The sequence below is a fragment of the Coffea eugenioides genome, chromosome 7, assembly GCF_003713205.1.
Source record: "Coffea eugenioides isolate CCC68of chromosome 7, Ceug_1.0, whole genome shotgun sequence".
Lineage (NCBI taxonomy): Eukaryota > Viridiplantae > Streptophyta > Magnoliopsida > Gentianales > Rubiaceae > Coffea > Coffea eugenioides.
In genome coordinates, this window is record NC_040041.1 from 18,641,475 (window position 1) to 18,653,792 (window position 12,318).

The window sequence follows — 12,318 nt, forward strand, 5'->3', positions numbered from 1 at the left end:
TTTATTACATTATTAACATATCTTACCATTTTTTCATGCAAACCATTCCAATTTTTAAGTAAAATTTACCGTTCTTTTATTGAAACTCACACCTACTTTTTTATGACTAAAAAACTCTTGGCAAATTTTATCATCCTGTTAATGATATTTACAAAATTTCTTCAGGCACTTTTTATGCTTTTTTTTTTTAAATACTCTTGCTTAGCAAAAACATATAGCGTTATTAGCAAAACTTATTACTTTATTTATAAATAATATTTTGCTATGAATAAATTAGTTAGTGCATACACTTTTCGATCTGTAGCTTATATATTCACAGTCATTGCTTATTTACAATTGAATACGTGTTTAAATAAAACTATGTTTTAACAAAACACTAAATATTCTACTCTACGCAACCAATGCCTTAAGGATTATCATTGCACTAGTCCTTAAAGTATATCACTATTTTTTTTCTCATGAATATTATTGATAATTTTATTGCAAAGTGTAATTTTATTAGGAACATATCAATTTTCTTAGTAAATTTACAACTGTATTATTGACGATTCCTAGTTTTTGCAAACATAAGAAAACATCTTATAAGCTTGCATGCTACTATTTAGGATGCTTACAATCAAGGGAAAATTGCAGAAACGTCCCCTGAAGTTTCTAACACTAGCACTCACTTCCCTTGTGATTTAAGAAATAGCACAACCTCCCTTGAACTTACTAATTCTATTGCATATTCAGTCTAGACCAGAAAAAGTGCCATTAAAATATTGTTTTAAAGAGTGAGTTGAGAAATGTGTGCCATATTTACCATTTGTACTGCATGCTAAGTAGTATTAGCAAATGAATGATAAAGCACTACAAAGCAATTAACAATTAATAAACTTTAGGGAGTGTAGTTTATGGGCAAATGAACATTACGTATTCAAAGTACCAGCTCTTTATGGGCATTTTACTCTCAAACATTTAATTTATGATAAATACATAAATGTTTGTAAGTAAAATTGAAAAAGTGTTACAATAATATTTTTACGAAAAAGAAACTGGTAGGTTATCTATTTAGCATAAATTATATATTTTTTAAAACAGAAATGGCCCATAAAGTACTAACTCTTTACAGCTTTCCTTAATTACATGAACAAACTACTGACTCTTTATGGTCATTTTATTCCGAATCATTTAATTTATGTTAAATACATAAATATTTGTAACTAAAATTCAAAAGTGTTACACTAATATTTTTACGAAAGCGAAACTAGTAGGTTTTGTATTTAATATATATTAAATATGTGAAAGTAAAAAAAAAGAGAAAAAAAAAGAAATTGCCCATAACATATCAGCTCTTTATGGGTTTCCTCCATTACATGAATAAAGTACTAACTATTTATGGACATTTTACTCTGAATCATTTAATTTGTGTTAAATACATAAACTTTTGTAAGTAAAATTCAAAATGTGTGACACTAATATTTTACGAAAGGGAAACTAGTAGATTTTGTATTTAACATAAATTAATTATGTGAAAGTAACACTCACAGGTAGTTTAATTAGTTACTTAATTTGTTGACAAGAAACAAGGTTTCTTTTGCAAAATTCATTCATTAGTTTCTCCAAATAATTAGGGTATAAAGGTAAATTTTCACAATCTTTTGTTAGCAATAGGTCCCACTTTCCTCTTAGGGGAGATCAGTGCTATTTCTTAAACTATAGGGGAGGTGACTGCTAGTGTCAGAAACCTTAGAGGAGGTTTCTGCAATTATCCCTACAATCAAATATTGCTGGCAGACTCTTTGTTCTCTTCCTTTTTGCAGCTTCCAAGCTATGTTTTCAGAACCGAACCGGGTATCGACTCGGTCAAGCTCGGGGGTCAGGGGTCAATAGGTTTAACCGGGTTTGATAAGGGTTGAACCGGATGATGTCATAAATAAAAATTATTTAAAAATTAAAATATTATATGAAATACCTAATAACATGTTAATATTAATAAAGGTATATTCATATATATTTGATGTTTCAAATATATTTAACAAGCAAATACAAAGAAATTTGAACAATCAAATAGCAATTTATATTATTTAATGAGCATTAACAAGTTTAGAATTAAAATTATGGACTTAATTGGAAAATAACAACAAACTTTAAGAAAATATTGATAAAGTATGAAATATTTGAGGTATATTAATAGTTTTTAACAATCTAGAGGTCGAAACATAATATTGAAAAGTTTGAGTTTTTTTTTTAAAAATGCTGATTAAACCGAAAAATCCGGTTTTTCCCGGTCAAACTCAGTTTTTGACCGAATTATTACTTACCCGGTTTTTTAGCATAACTCGGACCGGCCACTTGGCCGGTTCCCGGTTTGACCGGTCGATCCGGTCCGAATTTTAAAACACAGCTTCCAAGACTCTTATCTTGTCTTGGTTTGTTTGGTGGATACTTTATAATGCAAGGGGCTCCGAGCCTAATGCATCCTGCCGCACCACTACATGATGGAAAAGTGATGATGTCTACTTACTGGGGTCCACCAAACCTATTTCAATACAACCAATCGTTTGAATCAGAATGGATCTTCCGTCACATTTATTTCCTGTATCAATCTTTGTCCGACCTTTATTAATTCAGTTGGGTTTTGCGTAGAAGATCAATTTATTAATCCAGTTGCTCCCAAGAAGTGCAGAAGGAGAAAATAGTATAAAATTATTAAAATGATGCAAACACTGAAAGATACCAAGCCAAATACTATGATGCCTTGGCCATATACCGAATCCACCAGTAGATATTAACAAAAAGCCATTACAAAAATGCATTATTTGTTTTGCTATTTACCCGTATGAAATTCTAATCATGTATTTCCTTTGAGGACAATAGGATGGAATTAATTTAGGTACAAAAGGAAGAGTACAAGGCATATAGATGTTTTTTTTGATAATAAATAGAATAATTTTATTAATCATGAGATCCAATCTGCAACAAGTGCAGAACAAATAAAAGGTGGAGGAGAGTTTCTCTATATATAAGAATCTAAAAGATTAACAGCATACTTAGCAAGGGTATGAGTAGGAACATTAAACGACCTAGAAATCCATGAAACTTCCCAACACATGAAGTCTTGACATAAGACAATGGTATCATCAATCAACAAACCACATGATGAATCGTTAGATTCCAAACGGTCCAGCATTTTGATGACTTTTTGTGAATCTCCTTCCAAAACAATCTTATTGAAACCCAAATCATGTAGTAATTGAATAGCATGTTTGGCCGCATATGATTCTACCACATTTGGTTCCAGTATTCCAAGATTTTTTTTGGAAAGGCCAGCAATGAAACTTCCTTTATCATCTCGGATAATAACACCAACCCCTGATGATTTATCATCCATAAACACAGCTCCATCAAAGTTTGCCTTAACAAAACCTGCATTGGGTCGTATCCAATGACCTATTGATAACCTTGATTTAAGAGAGATAGGCTTATTGAACTTATCTTTGGAATTTGCTTCATTGAATTGATTTAGGAATGCTATGGACAGGGAGATCAAGCTAAGAGGATCTCTGTAGGGCCCATCAAAGATTGCTCCATTCCGATTATTCCATAAATTCCAAAGAATAACACCAACCAATTCCATCTCTTTGCTTGATAGTCGCAAAAGAAGGTTGGGAAGCCAAGATGTAATCTGATCAGCCGATTGCAGTTGAACTTTCTGGCTTAAGAAACTAAGTGCCCACGATTGCACAGCTACAGGACAAGTTAAGAAAGTATGATCAATATCATCAACTCGAGTGAGACACAAAGGGCAAGAGGTATCTAAATGGAGCCCTTTAGTATTGAGCTTTGTGCTGGTTGGCAGTATATCTTTACATGCCCTTCATAAGAAAATTTTAATTTTCTTAGGAAGATTCAAGTGCCAAAGCTGAGACCAAACACTTTGCTTTAGAGTACTACTACTTGATGGAAAATTCTCCCAATTAGAAGATCACTGCTTGATCAAGTGATACCCACTCTTCACAGTAAAAGATCCATTCTTTAAAAAGTGTCAGATTAGCTTATCCCTATTGTGAGCGTCTCCAATTGGAATGCTTTGAATTAATTCAATCTCCTCAGGCCTAAAGATTTCCTGCAATAAGTCAACTCGCCACGTCTTTCGCTCGTAGTCTATTAGGCAATCAACTGTGGAATTCTCCGGCAATGCAGTATACCGTGGCACGATTTTAAAAGTAGATGGCTGTGGAAGCCATCTATCTTTCCAGATTTTGATAGACTGGCCAGAACCAACTCGCCATCTGCTTCCTGCTTCAATATACTTCCTGACCTCACATAGTCCGCGCCAAGACCAGGAAGGCCGTGATCCTTCTTGAGCTTGGAAGAAATCAGTATTGGGAAAATATTTAGCTTTATATACCCGATGAAGAAGGCTAGATGGTTGTGTAGCAATGCACCATGCTTGCTTAGATAACAATGCAAGATTAAAAGTCTTAAGCTGCCTAAAACACATTCCTCCATCTTCTTTTCGGCTGCAAAGTTTATCCCAACTAACCCAGTGAATTGGTCTAGCCTTATTTCCATCACCCCACCAAAAATTGCTCATTATTGATTGGATATCCATTAGCAAAGAATCTGGAAATTTGAAACAAGACATCGAATATGTGAGAATTGCCTGAACTACTGCTTTCAGCAAAACTTCCTTTCCCCCTTTTGATAACCGTTGTTCATTCCATCCTTGAATTCGTTGCCAAATTCTATCCTTGATAGAAGAGAATACCTCACATTTGGAGCGTCCAATAATGGTGGTAAGACCAAGATATTTTTCATGTGCAACTACTTCTTTAATATTCAGAAACTGAGTGATATCTTGTCGGGTTGAGAAATCTGTGTTACTACTGAAAACCACAACTAATTTCTCAAGATTGATCTCTTGCCCAGAAGCTTCCTTATATAGTTGCAAGATATCCTGAATATGTTGAGCTTCTTGTAGTATCGCTTTGCCAAATAACAAAGCATCGTCTGCAAATAATAAATGAGAAAGCTTGGGGACATTCTGACCTATTCGAACTCCTGACAATTTACCACAAGCCTCTGCTTCTTGTAATAGACAAGAAAAAGCCTCTGCACATATAAGAAATAAATGCAGAGAAATTGGGTCACCTTGTCTAATGCCCCGCTGTGGTCGTAGATAACCAAATTGAACACCATTTAACTGAAAAGAATAAGAAACAATAGAGAAACAACTGGAAATAAGATCAACAAAAGATGGATGAAAACCTAAAGCCAACATCATTCCTTTAAGAAAAGGCCACTCAACCCTATCAAACGCTTTGCTCATGTCCAATTTAATGGACATGGATCCCTCTTTGCCTGCAGACTTTGATTTAAGAGAGTGGTTAACTTCATAAGCGATCAGGATATTATCTGTAATGAGATGACCAGGAATAAAAGCAGACTGGAAGGGCGAGAGAATTATTGAAAGAACTTTATTTAATCTATAAGTTATAACCATAGAAGCTAATCTATAAACTACATTACATAAAGACGAAATTGAGTTATATTGGATGGACACTGGCATTTTGGGATAAGTACAATGTAAGTGAAATTCAGTTGATTATCGAAAAGCCCATTGTTCAAGAAGTCGAGAACACATTTCACTACATCCTGACTAACAACATGCCAAAATTTCTGATAAAATATTGGGGACATGCCATCAGGACCGGGAGATTTAAAAGGATGCATTTGATTTAAAGCTTGGGTTACCTCAAAAGTTGAGTAAGTTCGCATCAGTGAATCATTCATTCGTTTAGATACCTTAGGTTGCACCCTTTGCAAAACTGCATCAATTATCTCAGGAGATGGCTTTGAATTGGAAAAAATGGATCCAAAATGGTCTAAGATAATGTTCTCCAGATCATCATGGGAGTTGCACCACTACCCCGCATCATTGAAAAGGCCATTTATCTGATTTTGCTTCCTTCGCTTGGATGCCTGTGCATGGAAAAAAGCTGTATTCCGATCCCCCTCTCGATACCAGTGAGTTTTACTCCTTTGCTTTCACATAGTACTTTCCCGATCCAAAATATCCTCTATTTGATTTGTTAAAGTCCCAATTTGAGACTTAACAGCATCAGAGAGAGTCCCTTGCTGCAGCTTAGCAATCTTTTTCCTTAGGTCGTTTGCTGCAGAACAGACATTACGAAATTTTGATTTGCTCCATTGTAAAAGACCCATTCGACATTCATCAGTTTTCTTTAACAAATTAACACAAGCATTATCCACAGATGTACTTTCCCAAGATGTCCGAATTACGTTTTCACAATCATCCGCCTTTATCCGCATGGTTTCGAACATAAAATTTTTAAATTTCTTCGCCTCATTTTTAGTCTTTGAAAATTTAATGAAATTCTCAAAGCTAAAAACTATAGGCAAATGATATGAGAATATAGAGTGCACATGCTTGAGTTTTGAATCAGGGAATAAGTCCACAAAATCTTGAGTTGCACAAGCGCGATCAAGTCTCGCTCTAATCGTATTTGGATATGTCCGACTATGGCACCATGTATAAGTGAAACCTTCATAGCCAAAATCATGCAGATTACTATCCATCAAGGCCTGATGAAAATTCATGATTTGCCAGTTATTTCATGGACCAGAACCTTGAAATTCATTTTGGCTAAGGACCTCATTATAATCACCAATACAAAGCCAGGGGAGCCGAGATTATGTGCTTAGTTTTCGGAGAGAATCCCAGGAATATTTTCGCTTTGAAGCATCAGGATGTCCGTAGAAGCCTGTTAAACGCCATGTGTAATTTGGCATATGAACATTGGCATCAATAAAACTATTTGCAAAGCGGTTCAATGATATATCAAGATCTTTTTTCCACAAGACAGCCAACCCACCAGAAATGCCCTTCGCATCCACACTAATACCAAACCATCCAATTTGCTGCTTCAATTTCTCCACAAATCTACTAGAACACTTAGTTTCTATCAAAAAAATAATTGAAAGTCTTTCCCTCCGGATAAGATCCGGAGTTCATGAACTGTGCAGAGGTTCTTCAACCCCCGACCGTTCCAACTTAAAAGACTCATGATTCTCGGCGAGGCTGGTGACCAGCTTTCGCCATTGATATACCGTGTGATGCGGTTGAACCAGATGTCTTAGATTTCTTGGAAAGAGAAACATCCTCCATATCAACATCATCAGAGAGGGAAAAATTATCAGGACGTTTCACCTTGCTGCCTAATAATCCTTTATGAAAAGATTGAGCTGTAGACGACATCAAACTTGATTTGGGACTGTCAGTGCTCTTTCTCCGTTTGAAGGTACTAGCCAGAGCTCGGAGTTTATGGATATCTGAATGTGTTTTTTGTTCTGCTAGGGGTGCATCAACTAGAAAGAGTTCCGATGTTTTGATAAGAGTGGAGGAGCTGTTTGTGGTTTGGGTATGTTGTAGGAGTTTGCTAGGAAAAGCTGGGGAAGTAGTTGGGAGGGTTGGATTAGGGATAGGGAAATTGGGATTTATGTTTTCAGATAGTTGGGTATGCGCAGGAGTGGAGGTGGGATTATTGGATGTTGTATGAGTAGGTGGCTCAGATGAGGAGGAAACGGGGTCAGAAATTATTGGGAATGTAATAGGGACAATAGTTTGTAATTGGTTACTCTTGGGTTGAGTGAGAGTCATATTTGGCAATTGGCTCGAGGTACTTAGAAAAGCAGAGAATTTGTCCTGAATTATTTGGTTTTTTGGTTGGACCATCGGAGTAAAAGAAGCTTTAGGTGCTTTGTTTCGGGTGTTGGTTTGAACTGGTATGTTGTTATCCAAAGGAGCAGACGGTTTGGGTTTATTGCATGGTGTAACGGGGAGGCGAAAAGAGTCATCGGTGGGCTGGGTTGAACAAGTAGAGGATTTATTGGTTGTCTATTTGGCTGCTGTACTCTTTGATTTGGGTTGGACAAGATCCGAATTATTAGAGGTAGAGGCAGAAGATTTACCTTTGATTAGGTCTTGATGTCCCTCCAGATAATTATCCAAAGTTTTAGATTGGGTATGATTAGACTTTGAAAATTCAAGATTGGGGTTGGACGTTTTGTTCTTTTTTTATTTTAGATTTATAAAATCAAAGAACAGGCAAACTAGAGAGCATTTCAAGCCCTCTTCATTTTTTTGGGATAATTTCAGAAACCTTCCCAGAGGTTTCTGACAATTTCACTAAACTCCCATGAGGTTTTAAAAATAACATATACCTCCCTTGATTTGATAGTTTTAGAAACAAAATCTTAAAATAATATTGACTTGGTCAAATTTTAAATGAATATCCAAAAATGCCCTTGTGTAATGAGTTTTAATTTACTTTTCTATAGAATTATAAGATTATCTAATGTAATTATAAGGAAAAGGTGCCGAATTTTTCATGTCCATACCTGTTATTTGATAAACAACTATAATAATAATAATTTTATCACTATGATAGGATACTTTTGATGGTATTTTATTATGGATTTAGATTTATAAGATAGAAAAAAATGATGAAATAATTGATTCAGAGTTTATGAATTTTTTGAGTTGTGGGATTATCATAATTTAGTAGCGATTTTGGGAATAAGAGTCAACAATGGTGTGCAACTATTCAACCAATATTAAAGTTATCAAAGTGTCCAGGCCGAAAGATCATTCAACTTCTACCAAAATGAATTCCTTCCCCCTTTCCTTTTATCACCACCCATTACCTACCGCCCCACCAACTTTTCCATAAAAGATCCATCTTGCATTTCTATTTTTTGGAGTTTTTATAGAAAAATATGCTATAACAATTTGATATATGTGATATAAAAAGTGATTAGAAAATGTATTCATAAAAAACATAAAAAATTTTCTATGAAAAATTACAAACCAAACATGAGATGACCTGCGTTTGACTCACTACGCAACCCATAACACGACAAGTCTCAAGGATCTAGAATTTGGTATCAAAGTTTGGAGGCCGGATTCTAGACAATCAAGGACAGCTCGAGAACGTATTAGAAAGGTAGAGTGATGCCACAATCTAGTGTGTTTCTAGATTGATAAATCAATTGAAAACTTAAGAATTTTCTGAAGTATTCAAATTTGGAGCTCTTGGACAAGATACTCGCGAAACACAAAGTATTTGCTGGAATTTCTTAATTCATCATGCCATCTTAAAAAAAAGTTTGGACTAGGCTTATTTATAGCCTATACAAAGACTTTAAAATCTAACAAAACTAGTACTTACTTAACTAACCCTAACTCAACTTAACTAATGAAAACTAACTCTAAATCGACTCACAATGGTCAACATAACCTAACCATTTAGTTAACCAAACTAATGACTTAAGTTAACCCTACGCTAGTACTATTTAGTCGACTAACATTGCTAATCAACATTGAAATAAATGGCTGGAATAAAAGTCAACAATTATAACTAATATCAAAAACTAAAACTAAGGACTAAACTAAGGAAGGGACTGATTTGATGAACTTCCACATTCTCTTCAATGAATCATCCTCTCGTATGACTTGAACATGAATCATTGGATTCTATGTTCTCATCATTCCCTTCTTTTTGAAAGCAAATTACCCACAAATCAACGGATTGAAGAAAATGCAATAATGCAGGCAACATCTTCATGCGAGCATACCATGTCGCATGTTGCTTATGCAACTACAAGAAGCTCACGAGTAACATCTTCATCCATAGTATGTACCAATGCGCATGAATCTAATTATAGTGCCTCTTTGCTCTTTGATCATCATGAACAATCTCTATAAGCACTCGCATTAGTCCTTTGTCATGGTTTGTGAATTCAGCACCTACAAAAGAAGTTACACAATAAGTATTTGTAGGTATAAAATCACTCAAAGCCTTACTATTGGCATTCACTAGAAAAGGATCTTCATAGTGATGCTCAAATAGATTAACAAAACTCCATTAGAAAAGGATCTTCAAAAGAAGTTGTTAAATCCATCACAAGTTGATGTTTATTTGGCACAACTTGCACATCTTGAGATGAAACAATGAACCAATCTTGTTGCACATCCATAGAAGCATGAATCAGCAGGGTAAGAACAACATTCGGATCTTGCTTGACATACATGTTCATATCATCCAACGTAAGAGGCAGCAATGAATTGAAATTCACTTCATATGAAGCACATGGACTAGCACAAGTTGTTCACAAAATGAACACTTGAACACTAGATTTAGAAGGCGGAAGTAAGCTTGCAAAATCACAACATTCAGCTAGTAGCAAACTCTCAAAACTGATAGTAGTAAGTCTAAAGTATGCTTCGGAATCGATTGCACTTTACAATATGCAAATAATGAGACAGCTTTACAATATGAAAATAATGACCAGAATTTGGAAGATTAAGGAAATTTCATAAAGTAATGATGCATTTTGGGATTGGACAACATTTACTCCCTTCATCACTTTATTTTTGAAAGTTGGTAACGCTTGATCAACCACAATTGCTTCAAAAGAAATAAACGAATCAGATTTAAAAATCTCAAAAAATTGAGAAGGATATAATGGAGTACTACTAGATGAATGACAAGAAACTATATAACAAGGTTCAAGTATAGTTACTCCCTTTGAAACTTCATTCGGATTACCAAAAAATAAATCAACTCTAGGTGAGAAATTGATCATTTGTTGATAACAAAGAGACTTAACACTCAAGGCACAAAATTCATGAAAGTTCTTTAACGCTCTAATGGATGTAGGAATTGAATACCTTAAGACCAAGTTGATTGCACTTTGCTTAACCTGCACAAAACAAGAAACACTAGATATTGCAAGGTTAAGATAGTTAGTACAATAAGAATCTCTCCTCACATCCTTAAATTTTGCAATAAACGATTGCTTTCCCTCTTGTTTTCTTACTATGGCTGAACCATTTGTGGACCTTTCCTCACTCAATTCCTGTGAAAGTTCACTCGTTTTTTCTGTTTCACTTCCCTCAACTTTTACCTCATGTGCACTCTCAAGTTTTACCTCACACTTCTCATTATCAACTTTATCTTCCCACTTTTTAGGTCCAATTACAATTTCCTCAACCTCAGCCCTTTCAACTTTTTTTTCTTTTTTTTTTCATGAAGAAGGCGTTGGTAAGTATCCCACCACCACGGCTCCTCCTTAGATGACTCAATTGCACCCTTAGACTTAGAAGAAATTGATGTAATAGGCTCCTTTTCCCTTTTGAATAGTCTTTTCTCCTTTGGTTCACCATATGTCGACCTATTGAGAAAACTTTCTCCATAGCTTGGTTATGGGCATGAGGCCTCTCAAAGGAACAAGTTGATTTAGTTGAGGATGAACTCTTCTTAGATGTTTGACACGTCTTCTTTTTGGTTCGCCATGTATTCATCACAAGTGCATTTGTATCTCTCATAAGTTCGTAGGGCACGATCACGATCCATCTCGTCCTTGAGGGTTCGAAATTCATGGTTTGATACTTTATCACGGCTAGTTTGCATGGAACCCCTCCTCTTGACATCCTCATTAACCATTCAGTCAAGGCATCTATTAAGAGGCTAGAAAGCTTCATGCAACATTTGCTTAATTTCACCCATCATTTCCTCTATAGTAGGATCAAAGTAGTGTGAACTCCCTTTAGTAAACATCTTTAACCTGCAAAATGGTTAGCAAAACAAAGGAAAGTTTCCTCACAACATACTCTCACATGTATGCACTCGCACTCATGTTTCACTCAGGTGTTTGATTCACTCTAAGAATCTCACTACTCTCTTGGTCGTTGATCTCCTTACTTGAAGAAATCAGAAATTTCTCAAGTAGTTCAATAATTTATCCAACAATGCACAAGGACGTGATCTAGATGAGATTTGGTACACTTGAGTTGAGATTTGAACACAAAAAGGACTGATTTAAATGACTTAAAAGTGCTGAAAATATGCTGGAAATTTACAGATTTACTAATGAAAGAAAAGACTCAATGAGACTCAATGAAACCCTAAGCAAGTAGTCAAAAACCTGAACAGATTTGGTGCTAATTTGTGTGGATTTTGGACCAGATTTTAACTCATAAATGACACTTGAATTATGCTGGAAATTGACAGTAAAAAAAAAAAAACCTGGTTTGACTTGGTGTTTAATTCAGCCAAGAAAGACACAAGACAAAAAGGACTCAAATTAGGAAACTATTGACTCTTTGTAATCCAAAACTAATTTGGACTCTTTTTGGACCATTTAAACTGGAAAAATGACACAAATTCAGACAAAATGTGGCTGGACAGATTAACAAATGAAATCTGGAACAACAATCAACTCGGCAGAAATTTTAGTAACCTAGAAGCT

The 12,318-nt window shown here is 35.1% G+C and overlaps 1 protein-coding gene across 1 annotated transcript; it reads right to left on the minus strand.

Moving 5' to 3' along the window:
* Positions 1–2,998: 2,998 nt before the first annotated feature.
* LOC113777063 lies at positions 2,999–3,619 on the minus strand. The gene has a single exon (XM_027322108.1). The coding sequence runs from the start codon at positions 3,617–3,619 to the stop codon at positions 2,999–3,001; it is 621 nt and encodes a 206-aa protein (XP_027177909.1).
* Between the last annotated feature and the right edge of the window lie 8,699 nt (positions 3,620–12,318).

What these genes read in the sequence shown, in the direction of transcription:
- LOC113777063 (XM_027322108.1), bottom strand. Translation starts at nt 3,619, where the DNA reads ATGGAATTGGTTGGTGTTATTCTTTGGAATTTATGGAATAATCGGAAT.